General features: G+C 44.4%; 1 protein-coding gene across 1 annotated transcript in view; it reads right to left on the bottom strand.

Annotated features, from left to right (window-relative positions):
• Nucleotides 1-267: 267 nt before the first annotated feature.
• Nucleotides 268-20,218, bottom strand: part of LOC129828555 (calpain-1 catalytic subunit-like) — an 83,448-nt gene continuing 63,497 nt past the window's right edge. Inside the window, exons 12-22 of the mRNA XM_055889577.1 lie at nt 18,649-18,809; nt 10,655-10,824; nt 10,491-10,502; nt 10,094-10,305; nt 9,961-10,000; nt 8,137-8,202; nt 7,937-7,994; nt 7,678-7,742; nt 3,386-3,454; nt 2,869-2,947; nt 268-2,776 (exon numbers count right to left, since the gene is read on the bottom strand). Of these exons, the coding sequence (XP_055745552.1) occupies nt 2,538-2,776; nt 2,869-2,947; nt 3,386-3,454; nt 7,678-7,742; nt 7,937-7,994; nt 8,137-8,202; nt 9,961-10,000; nt 10,094-10,305; nt 10,491-10,502; nt 10,655-10,824; nt 18,649-18,809 (1,171 nt within the window). The 3' untranslated portion in view covers nt 268-2,537. The remainder of the gene's footprint in view (nt 2,777-2,868; nt 2,948-3,385; nt 3,455-7,677; nt 7,743-7,936; nt 7,995-8,136; nt 8,203-9,960; nt 10,001-10,093; nt 10,306-10,490; nt 10,503-10,654; nt 10,825-18,648; nt 18,810-20,218) is intronic.

Raw genomic sequence — 20,218 nt, 5'->3', positions numbered from 1 at the left:
AGTTCATCAATGAGCTTGATGCCTTGATAAGCTCCTTTCCTGAGGACGGCTCACCTCTCACAGTTCTGGGTGACTTTAACCTCCCCACGTCTACCTTTGACTCATTCCTCTCTGCCTCCTTCTTTCCACTCCTCTCCTCTTTTGACCTCACCCTCTCACCTTCCCCCCCTACTCACAAGGCAGGCAATTACGCTTGACCTCATCTTTACTAGATGCTGTTCTTCCACTAACCTCATTGCAACTCCCCTCCAAGTCTCCGACCACTACCTTGTATCCTTTTCCCTCTCGCTCTCATCCAACACCTCCCACACTGCCCCTACTCGGATGGTATCGCGCCGTCCCAACCTTCGCTCTCTCTCCCCCGCTACTCTCTCCTCTTCCATCCTATCATCTCTTCCCTCTGCTCAAACCTTCTCCAACCTATCTCCTGATTCTGCCTCCTCAACCCTCCTCTCCTCCCTTTCTGCATCCTTTGACTCTCTATGTCCCCTATCCTCCAGGCCGGCTCGGTCCTCCCCTCCTGCTCCGTGGCTCGACGACTCATTGCGAGCTCACAGAACAGGGCTCCGGGCAGCCGAGCGGAAATGGAGGAAAACTCGCCTCCCTGCGGACCTGGCATCCTTTCACTCCCTCCTCTCTACATTTTCCTCTTCTGTCTCTGCTGCTAAAGCCACTTTCTACCTCTCTAAATTCCAAGCATCTGCCTCTAACCCTAGGAAGCTCTTTGCCACCTTCTCCTCCCTCCTGAATCCTCCCCCCCCCCCCTCCTCCCTCTCTGCAGATGACTTCGTCAACCATTTTGAAAAGAAGGTCGACGACATCCGATCCTCGTTTGCTAAGTCAAACGACACCGCTGGTTCTGCTCACACTGCCCTACCCTGTGCTCTGACCTCTTTCTCCCCTCTCTCTCCAGATGAAATCTTGCGTCTTGTGACGGCCGGCCGCCCAACAACCTGCCCGCTTGACCCTATCCCCTCCTCTCTTCTCCAGACCATTTCCGGAGACCTTCTCCCTTACCTCACCTCGCTCATCAACTCATCCTTGACCGCTGGCTACGTCCCTTCCGTCTTCAAGAGAGCGAGAGTTGCACCCCTTCTGAAAAAACCTACACTCGATCCCTCCGATGTCAACAACTACAGACCAGTATCCCTTCTTTCTTTTCTCTCCAAAACTCTTGAACGTGCCGTCCTTGGCCAGCTCTCCTGCTATCTCTCTCAGAATGACCTTCTTGATCCAAATCAGTCAGGTTTCAAGACTAGTCATTCAACTGAGACTGCTCTTCTCTGTATCACGGAGGCGCTCCGCACTGCTAAAGCTAACTCTCTCTCCTCTGCTCTCATCCTTCTAGACCTATCGGCTGCCTTCGATACTGTGAACCATCAGATCCTCCTCTCCGCCCTCTCCGAGTTGGGCATCTCCGGCGCGGCCCACGCTTGGATTGCGTCCTACCTGACAGGTCGCTCCTACCAGGTGGCGTGGCGAGAATCTGTCTCCTCACCACGCGCTCTCACCACTGGTGTCCCCCAGGGCTCTGTTCTAGGCCCTCTCCTATTCTCGTTATACACCAAGTCACTTGGCTCTGTCATAACCTCACATGGTCTCTCCTATCATTGCTATGCAGACGACACACAATTAATCTTCTCCTTTCCCCCTTCTGATGACCAGGTGGCGAATCGCATCTCTGCATGTCTGGCAGACATATCAGTGTGGATGACGGATCACCACCTCAAGCTGAACCTCGGCAAGACGGAGCTGCTCTTCCTCCCGGGGAAGGACTGCCCGTTCCATGATCTCGCCATCACGGTTGACAACTCCATTGTGTCCTCCTCCCAGAGCGCTAAGAACCTTGGCGTGATCCTGGACAACACCCTGTCGTTCTCAACTAACATCAAGGCGGTGGCCCGTTCCTGTAGGTTCATGCTCTACAACATCCGCAGAGTACGACCCTGCCTCACACAGGAAGCGGCGCAGGTCCTAATCCAGGCACTTGTCATCTCTCGTCTGGATTACTGCAACTCGCTGTTGGCTGGGCTCCCTGCCTGTGCCATTAAACCCCTACACCTCATCCAGAACGCCGCAGCCCGTCTGGTGTTCAACCTTCCCAAGTTCTTTCACGTCACCCCGCTCCTCCGCTCTCTCCACTGGCTTCCAGTTGAAGCTCGCATCCGCTACAAGACCATGGTGCTTGCCTACGGAGCTGTGAGGGGAACGGCACCTCAGTACCTTCAGGCTCTGATCAGGCCCTACACCCAAACAAGGGCACTGCGTTCATCCACCTCTGGCCTGCTCGCCTCCCTACCACTGAGGAAGTACAGTTCCCGCTCAGCCCAGTCAAAACTGTTCGCTGCTCTGGCACCCCAATGGTGGAACAAACTCCCTCACGACGCCAGGACAGTGGAATCAATCACCACCTTCCGGAGACACCTGAAACCCCACCTCTTTAAGGAATACCTAGGATAGGATAAAGTAATCCTTCTGACCCCCCCCCCCTTAAAAGATTTAGATGCACTATTGTAAAGTGGCTGTTCCACTGGATGTCATAAGGTGAATGCACCAATTTGTAAGTCGCTCTGGATAAGAGCGTCTGCTAAATGACTTAAATGTAAATGTAAATGTATAATATACCGTATAACAGTACAAACAGGAACTGTACAGTACTTACTAAACATGGCTTCCAGTTTGACCAGACAGCAGATGAAGTTGTCAAAGTCTATGGCCTCGTTCTCAGCATAGCGAGCCACTAGGACCTGATTCAGTCTGTTGTTCAGTTTAAAACCTACGAGGGAGACGACAGAGTCAGGTGTGTGTGTGTGTGTGTGTGTGTGTGTGTGTGTGTGTGTGTGTGTGTGTGTGTGTGTGTAACTATACCTGCAGACTCCACAGCAAGTCGCATCTCATAGGAGCTCATGGACCCTGACTTGTCCATGTCATATTCTCTATAGATGACCTACCGATAAACACACAGATATCACATTCTCTATAGATGAGCTACCGATAAACACACAGATATCACATTCTCTATAGATTACCTACCGATAAACACACAGATATCACATTCTCTATAGATGAGCTACCGATAAACACACAGATATCACATTCTCTATAGATTACCTACCGATAAACACACAGATATCACATTCTCTATAGATGACCTACCGATAAACACACAGATATCACATTCTCTATAGATGAGCTACCGATAAACACACAGATATCACATTCTCTATAGATGAGCTACCGATAAACACACAGATATCACATTCTCTATAGATGAGCTACCGATAGATGACCTACTGTTAGCTCTCACCAACAGCAGGACATGGTTACAGACATGTAAATATGATCTCCCTCTAGTTGTGTGGTAGAGAGATAAACCAGACCTTACCAGCCACTTCCTAATCTTATTCCAGAGGAGCTGGAACTCTATCAGGCCTAGACGGGCACTGCCATCTTTCTGAGTGATCTCTGGGTCAAAGAATGTAGAGGAATAAAGAGAAGCACTCAATAACTGACTGACTGTCTGACTGAAACACTCAGTAACTGACTGACTGTCTTACTGAAACACTCCAATAACTGACTGACTGTCTTACTGAAACACTCAGTAACTGACTGACTGTCTTACTAAAACACTCAGTAACTGACTGACTGTCTTACTGAAACACTCAGTAACTGACTGACTGTCTTACTGAAACACTCAGTAACTGACTGACTGTCTTACTGAAACCCTCAGTATCTGACTGACTGTCTTACTGAAACACTCAGTAACTGACTGGCTGTCTTACTGAAACACTCAATAACTGACTGTCTTACTGAAACACTCAGTAACTGACTGACTGTCTGACTGAAACACTCAATAACTGACTGTCTTACTGAAAAACTCAATAACTGACTGACTGTCTTACTGAAACACTCAGTAACTGACTGTCTTACTGAAAAACTCAATAACTGACTGGCTGTCTTACTGAGACACTCAGTAACTGACTGACTCTTACTGAAACACTCAGTAACTGACTGACTGTCTTACAGAAACACTCAGTAATTGACTGACTGTCTTACAGAAACACTCAGTAACTGACTGAGCGTCTTACTGAAACACTCAGTAACTGACTGACTGTCTGACTGAAACACTCAATAACTAACTGACTGTCTTACTGAAACACTCAATAACTGACTGACTGTCTGACTGAAACACTCAATAACTGACTGACTGTCTGACTGAAACGCTCAATAACTGACTGACCGTCTTACTGAAACGCTCAATAACTGACTGACTGTCTTACTGAAACACTCAGTAACTGACTGGCTGTCTTACTGAAACACTCAATAACTGACTGACTGTCTTACTGAAACACTCAGTAACTGACTGACTGTCTCACTGAAACACTCAGTAACTGACTGGCTGTCTTACTGAAACACTCAATAACTGACTGACTGTCTTACTGAAACACTCAGTAACTGACTGACTCTTACTGAAACACTCCAATAACTGACTGACTGTCTCACTGAAACACTCAATAACTGACTGTCTTACTGAACCACTCAGTAACTGACTGGCTGTCTTACTGAAACACTCAATAACTGACTGACTGTCTTACTGAAACACTCAATAACTTACTGACTGTCTGACTGAAACGCTCAATAACTGACTGACCGTCTTACTGAAACACTCAGTAACTGACTGACTGTCTTACTGAAACACTCAGTAACTGACTGACTCTTACTGAAACACTCAATAACTGACTGACTGTCTCTTACTGAAATACTCCAATAACTGACTGACTGTCTGACTGAAACACTCAACTGACTGATTGTCTTACTGAAACACTCAATAACTGACTGACTGTCTTACTGAAACACTCAATAACTGACTGACTGTCTGACTGAAACACTCAATAACTGACTGACTGTCTGAAACACTCAATAACTGACTGACTGTCTTACTGAAACACTCAATAACTGACTGACTGAAACACTCAATAACTGACTGACTGTCTGACTGAAACACTCAATAAGTGACTGAATGTCTTACTGAAATACTCAATAACTGACTGACTGAAACACTCAATAACTGACTGACTGTCTGAAACACTCAATAACTGACTGACTGTCTTACTGAAACACTCAATAACTGACTGACTGAAACACTCAATAACTGACTGACTGTCTGACTGAAACACTCAATAAGTGACTGAATGTCTTACTGAAATACTCAATAACTGACTGACTGAAACACTCAATAACTGACTGACTGTCTTACTGAAACACTCAGTAACTGACTGGCTGTCTTACTGAAACACTCAATAACCGACTGACTGTCTTACTGAAACACTCAGTAACTGACTGGCTGTCTTACTGAAACACTCAGTAACTGACTGACTGTCTTACTGAAACACTCAGTAACTGACTGACTCTTACTGAAACACTCAATAACTGACTGACTCTTACTGAAACACTCAATAACTGACTGTCTTACTGAAACACTCAATAACTGACTGACTGTCTGACTGAAACACTCAGTAACTGACTGACTGTCTCTTACTGAAATACTCCAATAACTGACTGACTGTCTTACTGAAACACTCAATAACTGACTGGCTGTCTTACTGAAACACTCAATAACTGACTGACTGTCTCTTACTGAAATACTCCAATAACTGACTGACTGTCTGACTGAAACACTCAATAACTGACTGACTGTCTTACTGAAACACTCAATAACTGACTGACTGTCTTACTGAAACACTCAATAACTGACTGACTGTCTGACTGAAACACTCAATAACTGACTGACTGTCTGAAACACTCAATAACTGACTGACTGTCTTACTGAAACACTCAATAACTGACTGACTGAAACACTCAATAACTGACTGACTGTCTGACTGAAACACTCAATAAGTGACTGAATGTCTTACTGAAATACTCAATAACTGACTGACTGAAACACTCAATAACTGACTGACTGTCTGAAACACTCAATAACTGACTGACTGTCTTACTGAAACACTCAATAACTGACTGACTGAAACACTCAATAACTGACTGACTGTCTGACTGAAACACTCAATAAGTGACTGAATGTCTTACTGAAATACTCAATAACTGACTGACTGAAACACTCAATAACTGACTGACTGTCTTACTGAAACACTCAGTAACTGACTGGCTGTCTTACTGAAACACTCAATAACCGACTGACTGTCTTACTGAAACACTCAGTAACTGACTGGCTGTCTTACTGAAACACTCAGTAACTGACTGACTGTCTTACTGAAACACTCAGTAACTGACTGACTCTTACTGAAACACTCAATAACTGACTGACTCTTACTGAAACACTCAATAACTGACTGTCTTACTGAAACACTCAATAACTGACTGACTGTCTGACTGAAACACTCAATAACTGACTGACTCTTACTGAAACACTCAGTAACTGACTGACTGTCTCTTACTGAAATACTCCAATAACTGACTGACTGTCTGACTGAAACACTCAATAACTGACTGACTGTCTTACTGAAACACTCAATAACTGACTGGCTGTCTTACTGAAACACTCAATAACTGACTGACTGAAACACTCAATAACTGACTGACTGTCTGACTGAAACACTCAATAACTGACTGACTGTCTTACTGAAACACTCAATAACTGACTGACTGTCTTACTGAAACACTCAATAACTGACTGACTGTCTTAATGAAACACTCAATAACTGACTGGCTGTCTTACTGAAACACTCAGTAACTGACTGACTCTTACTGAAACACTCAATAACTGACTGACTGTCTTACTGAAACACTCAATAACTGACTGACTGTCTTACTGAAACACTCAATAACTGACTGGCTGTCTTACTGAAACACTCAGTAACTGACTGACTCTTACTGAAACACTCAATAACTGACTGACTCTTACTGAAACACTCAATAACTGACTGTCTTACTGAAACACTCAATAACTGACTGGCTGTCTTACTGAAACACTCAGTAACTGACTGACTCTTACTGAAACACTCAATAACTGACTGACTGTCTGACTGAAACACTCAATAACTGACTGACTGTCTTACTGAAACACTCAATAACTGACTGACTGTCTTACTGAAACACTCAATAACTGACTGACTGTCTGACTGAAACACTCAATAACTGACTGACTGTCTGAAACACTCAATAACTGACTGACTGTCTTACTGAAACACTCAATAACTGACTGACTGAAACACTCAATAACTGACTGACTGTCTGACTGAAACACTCAATAACTGACTGACTGTCTTACTGAAACACTCAATAAGTGACTGAATGTCTTACTGAAATACTCAATAACTGACTGACTGAAACACTCAATAACTGACTGACTGTCTTACTGAAACACTCAGTAACTGACTGGCTGTCTTACTGAAACACTCAATAACCGACTGACTGTCTTACTGAAACACTCAATAACTGACTGACTGTCTTACTGAAACACTCAATAACTGACTGACTGTCTTAATGAAACACTCAATAACTAACTGACTGTCTTACTGAAACACTGATCAGGGTCTCAACCATAGAAAGAGAATGACTAGAACTCTTCCCCAACTGACTTGAACTAGAATGTCCATTCTAGTCAATCTATGTCTTTGGTGGGGACCCTGATCAACAAAGACAGACAGTAGAGGATACATCCATGAGGTTGACCATGGTCCTACAGGACTCCATACTGAAACCGTCTGTCTTCAGGTCTTTATCTGAAAGCACACAACCCCACCAAAATATTAAAAACTGATGATCTGAGTCTTACTACAGCAGAACCCACAAGAAATATACCTCGTGTCCTCCTGAGAAGGGGGGCTTACACCAATGGTGGGCTGTCCTGTGGTTTGGGGTCAATAGTGTATGAGGACATTGTGCGTTCAAAACGAAAGGAAACCTCTGTACTCACGTCTAGTCACCACCCTGTTCAGGATGGTCCTGAGCTCACGGACAGATATCTCCATGTCCTATAGTCACAAAAAAACGTGTTTCAGACATTGATCTTAAAAAGAGGTTCAAGCATATTTGTTAGCTAAACTACATAGAGCTGATATTCCCAAGATGGCCGTCTCTAACTTGGCGAACAGATGATCAATAAGGGAAACCTACCTCTCCTGCAAGCTGAGCAAACATGGATTTGAAAGCGTCGTCAACGTCCTCTTCACCGACTTGGTCCTGTAAGAGAACAGATTTCAACAGATTTTAAAGCATTTCATCAGAAAGTGTACAATGTAAGAATGACAATAACATGATCATGAAGTCTCTACATCAGGGATCTTTTTTTCTTTTTCTTTTAACCTTTATTTAACGAGGCAAGTCAGTTAAGAACAAATTCTTATTTACAATGACGGCCTAGGAACAGTGTTCAGGGGCAGAACGACAGAGTTTTACCTTGTCAGCTCAGGGGATTCGATCTTGCAACCTTTCGGTTACTAGTCCAACGCTCTAACCACTAGGCTACCTGCTGTCCCTACACTCTAACCACCAGGCTACCTGCCACCCCTACACTCTAACCACTAGGCTACCTGCCACCCCTACACTCTAACCACTAAGCTACCTGCCGCCCCTACACTCTAACCACTAGGCTACCTGCCGCCCCTACACTCTAACCACTAAGCTACCTGCCGCCCCTCCACTCTAACCACTAGGCTACCTGCCGCCCCTACACTCTAACCACTAGGCTACCTGCCGCCCCTACACTCTAACCACTATGCTACCTGCCGCCCCTACACTCTAACCACTATGCTACCTGCCGCCCCTACACTCTAACCACTATGCTACCTGCCGCCCCTACACTCTAACCACTATGCTACCTGCCGCCCCTACACTCTAACCACTATGCTACCTGACATCCCCTCAACTAGAATGAGTATTCAATAACATGATAATGATGATCAGGGATCCTCAACGAGATTCAGCTGCTTGTCGGAGCTGCTAATTGACCACGACTAAGACCAAAAAGAGATTGTATTTGTAAATCATGTTATTGACATCGCTTTGTGCACGGGGGCATTGTCATACTGAAACAGGAAAGGGCCTTCCCCAAACTGTTGCCACAAAGTTGGAAGCACAGAATCATCTAGAATGTCATTGTATGCTGTAGCGTTAAGATTTCCCTTCACTGGAACTAAGAGCCTGAACCATGAAAAACAGCCCCCGACCATTATTCCATCCTCCACCAAACTTTACAGTTGGCACTATGCATTGGGGCAGGTAGCGTTCTCCTGGCAACCGACAAACCCAGATTCGTCCATCGGACTGCCAGATGGTGAAGCGTGATTCATCACTCCAGAGAACTTATTTCCACTGCTCCAGAGTCCAATGGCGGCTAGCTTTACATCGCTCCAGCCGACGCTTGGTATTGCGCATGGTGATCTTAGGCTTGTGTGCAGCTGCTCGGCCATGGAAACCCATTTCATGAAGCTCCCGAACAGTTATTGTGCTGACGTTGCTTCCAGAGGCAGTTTGGAACTCAGTAGTGAGTGTTGCAACCGAGGACAGATCATTTTTATGCCCTTCTGCACTCGGCGGTCCCATTCTGTGAGCTTGTGTGGACTACCACTTTGCGGCTGAGCCGTTGTTGCTCCTAGAAGTTTCCACAATAACAGCACTTACAGTTGACCGGGGCAGCTCTATCAGCGCAAACATTTGACAAACTGACTTGTTGGAAAGGTGGCGTCCTGTGACGGTGCCACGTTGAAAGTCACTGAGCTCCTCACTAAGGCCAGTCTACTGCCAATGTTTGTTTATGGAGATTGCATGGCTGTCTATTCGATTTTATACACCTGTAAGCAACGTGTGTGACTAAAAATAGCAGAATCCACTCATTTGAAGGGGTGTCAACATACTTTTGTCTATATAGTGTATATTTTTTACTAAAAACTTTCGGGGGCCAAAAGAAAGAGAGTGACTACAGGTGTTGAGAAAACCCACCTCATCTTCCAAGTCTGCAGATATTATATCATCTAGCTCTCTGGAATGAGAAAACAGACACAATGAAAATCAACACACACACACACAGACCACACACACACACACACACACACCCCCCCCAACACACACTTACTCAGTCTCGGACTGTTTCTCAGTGAAGACTCTCAGGACAAAGTCGGCCTCCTGGCCAGACTCGAAGGTGGAGGGGACGATGAGATATTCTCCCGGAGGCAGACGGAGACGGTTGCTGACCTCTCTCAGGTTGATGAAGGTCTCAGAGCGAGCGCAGGATGAGTGGGTCAGGAAGAAGTCTTTCTTCAGGTGCACGTTCTGACAGCCCCTGTACTGCAGAGGATCACGGTAGGACACAGAGACAGATAGACGTGGGCTTAAAGCTCAACTAGATGGGATTTAAGTATCATTTCAAATGAACAAATAATTAAGCCATACCCTAGGAAGTGATCATTTGTACAAATGCGCCAATGCAATGAAGAAAATTACTGAAATATATAGATGTGGTAAAACCTTACCTCTTCTGGAATCTGCAAAACGAAAAGAGAAAAATCATGAAGTTTGGAAACATCAAAGAACGAATGTCTGTGAGCAGGCTATTTAACCATTATTTAACCATTATTTAACCAGACAAGTCTGTGAAGATCTAATCATTTATAATGATGTCCTGCTGGTCTCTCACCTCGTAGATGGCGAACCCGATGGTGTGCATGTCCTGTCCCTGTCCCCGGTACCTCCTCCTGTCCTTCTGCATCAGAGCCACCAGGAAGCTACAAGCCACCTCGTCATCCTCAGGGTCGTCATCCTCCTCGAGCAGAGTGATCTTATACTGGGGGTTGATCCAGAACGTGTCTAGAGTAACACAGAGATAAGACAGAGTTATACTGGGGGGGGTTGATCCAGAACGTGTCTAGAGTAACACAGAGATAAGACAGAGTTATACTGGGGGGGTTGATCCAGAACGTGTCTAGAGTAACACAGAGATAAGACAGAGTTATACTGGGGGGGTTGATCCAGAACGTGTCTAGAGTAACACAGAGATAAGACAGAGTTATACTGGGGGGGTTGATCCAGAACGTGTCTAGAGTAACACAGAGATAAGACATAGTTATATTGGGGGGGTTGATCCAGAACGTGTCTAGAGTAACAGAGAGACAAGACAGAGTTATTATACTGGGGGGGGGGGATTGATCCAGAACGTGTCTAGAGTAACACAGAGATAAGACAGAGTTATTATACTGGGGGGGGGGGGGGGGGGGGGATTGATCCAGAACGTGTCTAGAGTAACACAGAGATAAGACAGAGTTATACTGGGGGGGTTGATCCAGAACGTGTCTAGAGTAACACAGAGATAAGACAGAGTTATACTGGGGGGGTTGATCCAGAACGTGTCTAGAGTAACACAGAGATAAGACAGAGTTATACTGGGGGGGGGTTGATCCAGAACGTGTCTAGAGTAACACAGAGATAAGACAGAGTTATACTGGGGGGGGTTGATCCAGAACGTGTCTAGAGTAACACAGAGATAAGACAGAGTTATACTGGGGGGGGGGTTGATCCAGAACGTGTCTAGAGTAACACAGAGATAAGACAGAGTTATACTGGGGGGGTTGATCCAGAACGTGTCTAGAGTAACAGAGAGATAAGACAGAGTTATTATACTGGGGGGGGGGGGGGGGGGGGATTGATCCAGAACGTGTCTAGAGTAACACAGAGATAAGACAGAGTTATACTGGGGGGGGTTGATCCAGAACGTGTCTAGAGTAACACAGAGATAAGACAGAGTTATTATACTGGGGGGGTTGATCCAGAACGTGTCTAGAGTAACACAGAGATAAGACAGAGTTATACTGGGGGGGGTTGATCCAGAACGTGTCTAGAGTAACACAGAGATAAGACAGAGTTATACTGGGGGGGGGGGTTGATCCAGAACGTGTCTAGAGTAACACAGAGATAAGACAGAGTTATACTGGGGGGGTTGATCCAGAACGTGTCTAGAGTAACACAGAGATAAGACATAGTTATACTGGGGGGGGTTGATCCAGAACGTGTCTAGAGTAACACAGAGATAAGACAGAGTTATTATACTGGGGGGGGGCGGGGATTGATCCAGAACGTGTCTAGAGTAACACAGAGATAAGACAGAGTTATACTGGGGGGGTTGATCCAGAACGTGTCTAGAGTAACACAGAGATAAGACAGTTATACTGGGGGGGGTTGATCCAGAACGTGTCTAGAGTAACACAGAGATAAGACAGAGTTATACTGGGGGGGTTGATCCAGAACGTGTCTAGAGTAACACAGAGATAAGACGGAGTTATACTGGGGGGGGGTTGATCCAGAACGTGTCTAGAGTAACACAGAGATAAGACATAGTTATACTGGGGGGGTTGATCCAGAACGTGTCTAGAGTAACAGAGAGATAAGACATAGTTATATTGGGGGGGGGTTGATCCAGAACGTGTCTAGAGTAACAGAGAGATAAGACAGAGTTATTATACTGGGGGGGGGGGATTGATCCAGAACGTGTCTAGAGTAACACAGAGATAAGACAGAGTTATACTGGGGGGGTTGATCCAGAACGTGTCTAGAGTAACACAGAGATAAGACAGAGTTATTATACTGGGGGGGGGGGGGGGGGGGGGGGAGGGTTGATCCAGAACGTGTCTAGAGTAACACAGAGATAAGACAGAGTTATACTGGGGGGGTTGATCCAGAACGTGTCTAGAGTAACAGAGAGATAAGACAGAGTTATACTGGGGGGGTTGATCCAGAACGTGTCTAGAGTAACACAGAGATAAGACAGAGTTATACTGGGGGGGGGGGTTGATCCAGAACGTGTCTAGAGTAACACAGAGATAAGACAGAGTTATACTGGGGGGGGTTGATCCAGAACGTGTCTAGAGTAACAGAGAGATAAGACAGAGTTATTATACTGGGGGGGGGGGGGGGGGATTGATCCAGAACGTGTCTAGAGTAACACAGAGATAAGACAGAGTTATACTGGGGGGGGTTGATCCAGAACGTGTCTAGAGTAACACAGAGATAAGACAGAGTTATTATACTGGGGGGGTTGATCCAGAACGTGTCTAGAGTAACACAGAGATAAGACAGAGTTATACTGGGGGGGGGGGTTGATCCAGAACGTGTCTAGAGTAACACAGAGATAAGACAGAGTTATACTGGGGGGGTTGATCCAGAACGTGTCTAGAGTAACACAGAGATAAGACAGAGTTATACTGGGGGGGGTTGATCCAGAACGTGTCTAGAGTAACACAGAGATAAGACAGAGTTATACTGGGGGGGGTTGATCCAGAACGTGTCTAGAGTAACACAGAGATAAGACATAGTTATACTGGGGGGGTTGATCCAGAACGTGTCTAGAGTAACACAGAGATAAGACATAGTTATACTGGGGGGGGTTGATCCAGAACGTGTCTAGAGTAACAGAGAGATAAGACAGAGTTATTATACTGGGGGGGGGGGGGGGGGGGATTGATCCAGAACGTGTCTAGAGTAACACAGAGATAAGACAGAGTTATACTGGGGGGGTTGATCCAGAACGTGTCTAGAGTAACACAGAGATAAGACAGAGTTATACTGGGGGGGGTTGATTCAGAACGTGTCTAGAGTAACACAGAGATAAGACATAGTTATACTGGGGGGGGTTGATCCAGAACGTGTCTAGAGTAACACAGAGATAAGACAGAGTTATACTGGGGGGGTTGATCCAGAACGTGTCTAGAGTAACACAGAGATAAGACAGAGTTATACTGGGGGGGTTGATCCAGAACGTGTCTAGAGTAACACAGAGATAAGACAGAGTTATACTGGGGGGGTTGATCCAGAACGTGTCTAGAGTAACACAGAGATAAGACAGAGTTATACTGGGGGGGTTGATCCAGAACGTGTCTAGAGTAACACAGAGATAAGACAGAGTTATACTGGGGGGGTTGATCCAGAACGTGTCTAGAGTAACACAGAGATAAGACAGAGTTATACTGGGGGGGTTGATCCAGAACGTGTCTAGAGTAACACAGAGATAAGACAGAGTTATACTGGGGGGGGGGGGTTGATCCAGAACGTGTCTAGAGTAACACAGAGATAAGACAGAGTTATACTGGGGGGGGGTTGATCCAGAACGTGTCTAGAGTAACACAGAGATAAGACAGAGTTATACTGGGGGGGGGGTTGATCCAGAACGTGTCTAGAGTAACACAGAGATAAGACAGAGTTATACTGGGGGGGGTTGATCCAGAACGTGTCTAGAGTAACACAGAGATAAGACAGAGTTATACTGGGGGGGGGTTGATCCAGAACGTGTCTAGAGTAACACAGAGATAAGACAGAGTTATACTGGGGGGGGGTTGATCCAGAACGTGTCTAGAGTAACACAGAGATAAGACAGAGTTATACTGGGGGGGTTGATCCAGAACGTGTCTAGAGTAACACAGAGATAAGACAGAGTTATACTGGGGGGGTTGATCCAGAACGTGTCTAGAGTAACACAGAGATAAGACAGAGTTATACTGGGGGGGTTGATCCAGAACGTGTCTAGAGTAACACAGAGATAAGACAGAGTTATACTGGGGGGGTTGATCCAGAACGTGTCTAGAGTAACACAGAGATAAGACAGAGTTATACTGGGGGGGGGGGGGTTGATCCAGAACGTGTCTAGAGTAACACAGAGATAAGACAGAGTTATACTGGGGGTTCATGCTGCTGTGGTCCAGTTCTGTTTTAATATGCATCTAGAAGTCTTTAGTAAGACTTTACATAGCCCATAGCCCATAGCCCATAGCCCATCTGTAAATAACACACCCAACTACCTCCTCCCCATATTGTTATTTATTTATTTTGCTCCTTTACACCCGTGTCTCTACTTGCACATTCATCTTCTGCACATCAATCCCTCCAGCGTTTATTTGCTAAATTGTAATTATTTCGCCACTATGGCCTATTGATTGCCTTACCTCCCTAATCTTACTTCATTTGCACACACTGTATATAGATTTTTTCTACTGTGTTATTGACTGTATGTTTGTTTATTCCATGTGTAACTCTGTGTTTGTGTCGCACTGCTTTGCTTTATTTTGGCCAGGTTGCAGTTTTTTCCTCAAATGGCCTACCTGGTTAAATAAAGGTGAAATAAATAAAAAGAAAAGTATTTAGTAAACATCATATCTGACCTGTTCTTCATGCTCTGGTATGGTGTTATGTTGACTCACTGTAAATGTGACTAGGTACAGGATCCGAGGAGTTGGACGCTACTTCACAGGAGGGCCGTTTGAAAATAAAATAAATATGTGTTTTTTGTTTATTGCCGAAATGCTTTCTTGAACTTTCATGTGCCTTAACTGGTCTGGCATCTGTTCATATGAATAGACATGTTAACTGATTAATCTAGTTTAGCCAAGGAGAAAGCACTGAGCTAGACAGGATGCTTTCCGGCTAGTCATGATTGGCTGAGATAATGGGGTGGTGAGTCCTGATTGGTCTGTCATGTCACAGGTTTCTGTCTACAACAGAATGGGCTCTTCCCTGGTCAGTAGGTAGATCATCTTTGGTACCGTGGATTTTTGGAAAGCTACGGACAACTGCCAAAGTGTTGCTACAGCTCTTAAAAATATCGCTGCCCTGAATTTAACTGGGTTTAAAAGCAGAGAGACTACTTTCTGGCCCTGAATTTAACTGGGTTTAAAAGCAGAGAGACTACTTCCTGGCCCTGAATTTAGCTGCGTTTAAAAGCAGAGAGACTACTTTCTGGCCCTGAATTTAACTGGGTTTAAAAGCAGAGAGACTACTTCCTGGCCCTGAATTTAGCTGCGTTTAAAAGCAGAGAGACTACTTTCTGGCCCTGAATTTAACTGGGTTTAAAAGCAGAGAGACTACTTCCTGGCCCTGAATTTAACTGGGTTTAAAAGCAGAGAGACTACTTTCTGGCCCTGAATTTAACTGGGTTTAAAAGCAGAGAGACTACTTTCTGGCCCTGAATTTAACTGGGTTTAAAAGCAGAGAGACTACTTTCTGGCCCTGAATTTAACTGGGTTTAAAAGCAGAGAGACTACTTTCTGGCCCTGAATTTAACTGGGTTTAAAAGCAGAGAGACTACTTCCTGGCCCTGAATTTAACTGGGTTTAAAAGCAGAGAGACTACTTTCTGGCCCTGAATTTAGCTGGGTTTAAAAATAGTGAGACTACTTTCTGGAGGACAATGTCATGCTGACTCACATGCGATTAGGTGTGTGAGTGGGGCTAAGGCTTAAGAGGGTGTGAAGGATGCTGAATGGGTTTAAACAAAGAGCTCTCTATGACTTGTGAAAACCTCCACAAAATCTTTTAAAAATGGCATTTCCTTCATGTATCAACTTTTAAAGCAGCATGACTTCCCCATGTTTCCTCCAACCACACAGGGGTATATATAACATTTAGATGCTCTGAGTCTGTACTTTTGTAAGAATAAGCAAATCACTTTACATTCGACTTAGGCCTCAATAGAGAAATCTGGACACAAATATTCTTTGTTCTGGTATGTGATCTGATTCTGACTCACTGGGTTGGTTTCTTCCTGCATCCCCCGGCTACCCCGGTATTCTCTGATTCAGAGGGTTAAATGAGGAAGACACATTTCAGTTGAATGCATTCAGTTGTACAACTGACTAGGTATCCCCTCTTTCCCTTTTCCTAATGCAACATATTACTGTAAATACTGTAAATATACAATAAAGACTAGGTATCCCCTCTTTCCCTTTTCCTAATGCAACATATTACTGTAAATACTGTAAATATACAATAAAGACTAGGTATCCCCCTCTTTCCCTATTCCCAATGCAACATATTACTGTAAATACTGTAAATATACAATAAAGACTAGGTATCCCCCTCTTTCCCTTTTCCTAATGCAACATATTACTGTAAATACTGTAAATATACAATAAAGACTAGGTATCCCCCTCTTTCCCTATTCCCAATGCAACATATTACTGTAAATACTGTAAATATACAATAAAGACTAGGTATCCCCTCTTTCCCTATTCCCAATGCAACATATTACTGTAAATACTGTAAATATACAATAAAGACTAGGTATCCCCCTCTTTCCCTTTCTTCTACTGTAAATCTCCTGTAAATATTCTACGTGTTCTGGTATGTTCTATGTGTTTTGGTATGTTCTACGTGTTCTGGTATGTTCTACGTGTTCTGGTATGTTCTATGTGTCCTGGTATGTTCTACGTGTTCTGGTATGTTCTACGTGTTCTGGTATGTTCTACGTGTTATGGTATGTTCTACGTATTCTGGTATGTTCTACGTGTTCTGGTATGTTCTACGTGTTCTGGTATGTTATATGTGTTCTGGTATGTTCTACGTGTTCTGGTATGTTCTACGTGTTCTGGTATGTTCTACGTGTTCTGGTATGTTCTACGTGTTCTGGTATGTTCTGTGTTTTGATATGTTCTGCGTGTTCTGGTATGTTCTACGTGTTCTGGTATGTTCTACGTGTTCTGGCTGGGTTCGCGCCCAGGCTCTGTCGGAGCCGGCCGCAACCGGGAGGTCCGTGGGGCGACGCACAATTGGCATAGCGTCGTCCGGGTTAGGGAGGGTTTGGCCGGTAGGGATATCCTTGTCTCAGTATGTAAAAAAATAAATAATAATAAAATAAAAAAATTGTAATAAAATGTATGCACTCTACTGTAAGTCGCTCTGAATAAGAGCGTCTGCTAAATGACTAAAATGTAAAATGTAATGTTCTACGTGTTCTGGTATGTTTTACGTGTTCTGGTATATTCTGTGTGTTCTGGTATGTTATATGTGTTCTGGTACGGTCTATGTGTTCTGGCATTTTCTACGTGTTCTGGTATGTTCTATGTGTTTTAAGTGTTCTGGTATGTTCTACGTGTTCTGGTATGTTCTGTGTGTTTTGGTATGTTATATGTGTTCTGGTACGGTCTATGTGTGCTGGTATGTTCTATGTGTTCTAAGTGTTCTGGTATGTTCTAAGTGTTCTGGTATGTTCTATGTGTTCTACGTGTTCTGGTATGTTCTACGTGTTCTGGTATGTCCTATGTGTTTTGGTATGTTCTATGTGTTTTGGTATGTTCTATGTCTTCTGGTATGTTCTATGTGTTCTACGTGTTCTGGTATGTTCTATGTGTTCTGGTATGTTCTATGTGTTTTGGTATGTTCTATGTGTTCTGGTATGTTCTATGTGTTTTGGTATGTTCTATGTCTTCTGGTATGTTCTATGTGTTCTACGTGTTCTGGTATGTTCTATGTGTTCTGGTATGTTCTGGTATGTTATATGTGTTCTGATATGTTCTACTTGTTCTGGTATGTTATATGTGTTCTAAGTGTTCTGGTATGTTCTATGTGTTCTGGTATTTTCTACGTGTTCTGGTATGTTCTATGTGTTCTAAGTGTTCTGGTATGTTCTACGTGTTATACGTGTTCTGGTATGTTCTACGTGTTCTGGTATGTTCTATGTGTTCTGGTATGTTCTACATGTTCTGGTATGTTCTATGTGTTCTGGTATGTTCTGTGTTTTGATATGTTCTGCGTGTTCTGGTATGTTCTACTTGTTCTGGTATGTTCTACGTGTTCTGGTATGTTCTACGTGTTCTGGTATGTTCTACGTGTTCTGGTATGTTAAATATGTACTAGTCAACTGTGTGTGACTCACTGGGTTGGTTGCGGCAGCCCCCGGCGGTACTCCCCCGTCTCCACATGCCGTGGAACTTGATGGTGTTCCAGTGGCTGAGGCCGTCCTCACTCAGAGCGTCCGCCGTCAGGTTACAGATCTCCAGACGGGAATACTGCCTCAGGAACTCCCGGAACGACATCCTACAGGGAATATAACAGTCACAACATAATCCTAACAACAAATCTATTTACATTAGTCACATGCGTCGAATACAACAGGTGTAGACCTTACCGTGAAATGCTTTACTTATGAGCCCCTAACCAACAATGCAGTTTAAAAAAATATGGATAAGAATAAGAGATAAAAGTAACAAGTAATTAAAGAGCAGCAGTGAAATAACAATAGCGAGACTATATACAGGTGGGTACTGGTTGCTGATAATGGGCCTCTGTACGCCTATGTAGATATTCCATAAAAAAATCTGCCATTTCCAGCTACAATAGTAATTTACAACATTAACAATGTCTACACTGTATTTCTGATCAATTTGATGTTATTATTATTTATTTAAAAAAAAAATATCCCCTTTTCTCCCCAATTTTTGTGGTATCCAATCGCTAGTAATTACTATCTTGTCTTATCGCTACAACTCCCGTACGGCTCGGGAGAGACGAAGGTCGAAAGCCACGCGTCCTCCGAGGCACAACCCAACCAAGCCGCACTGCTTCTTTAACACAGCGCGCCTCCAACCCGGAAGCCAGCTGCACCAATGCGTCGGAGGAAACACTGTGTACCTGGCCCCCTTGGTTAGCGCGCACTGCGCCCGGCCCGCCACAGGAGTCGCTGGAGCGCGATGAGACAAACCCTCCCTAACCCGGACGACGCTAGCCCAATTGTGCGTCGCCCCACGGACCTCCCGGTCGCGGCCGGCTGCGACAGAGCCTGGGGGCGAACCCAGAGACTCTGATGGCGCAGTTAGCACTGCGATGCAGTGCCCTAGACCACTGCGCCACCCGGGAGACCCAATTTGATGTTATTTTAATGGAGATTTTTTTGTGCTTTTCTTTAAAAAACAAGGATATTTCTAAGTGACCCCAAACTTTGAATGATAGTGTATGTAATAAATTATTATTATTAGCTGTTTGCCTAATTCTAATGAAGCCCGATGGAGGCCGAAACATATGATTAAAATATCAGGTTTGAACTGTGAGAGTCACTCAGCACTATTACTAGCTGATGGAATTACAGTAAACCCACTCAGCACTATTACTAGCTGATGGAATTACAGTAAACCCACTCAGCACTATTACTAGCTGATGGAATTACAGTAAGCCCACTCAGCACTATTACTAGCTGCTTGAATTACAGTAAGCCCACTCAGCACTATTTCTAGCTGATGGAATTACAGTAAGCCCACTCAGCACTATGACTAGCTGATGGAATTACAGTAAGCCCACTCAGCACTATGACTAGCTGATGGAATTACAGTAAGCACACTCAGCACTATGACTAGCTGATGGAATTACAGTAAGCACACTCAGCACTATGACTAGCTGATGGAATTACAGTAAGCACACTCAGCACTATGACCAGCTGATGGAATTACAGT

This window comes from Salvelinus fontinalis, chromosome 30, assembly GCF_029448725.1.
Source record: "Salvelinus fontinalis isolate EN_2023a chromosome 30, ASM2944872v1, whole genome shotgun sequence".
Classification (NCBI taxonomy): Eukaryota; Metazoa; Chordata; class Actinopteri; order Salmoniformes; family Salmonidae; genus Salvelinus; species Salvelinus fontinalis.
The sequence above is the reverse complement of the archived record's forward strand: the minus strand, read 5'-3'. Positions and strand labels throughout refer to the sequence as shown.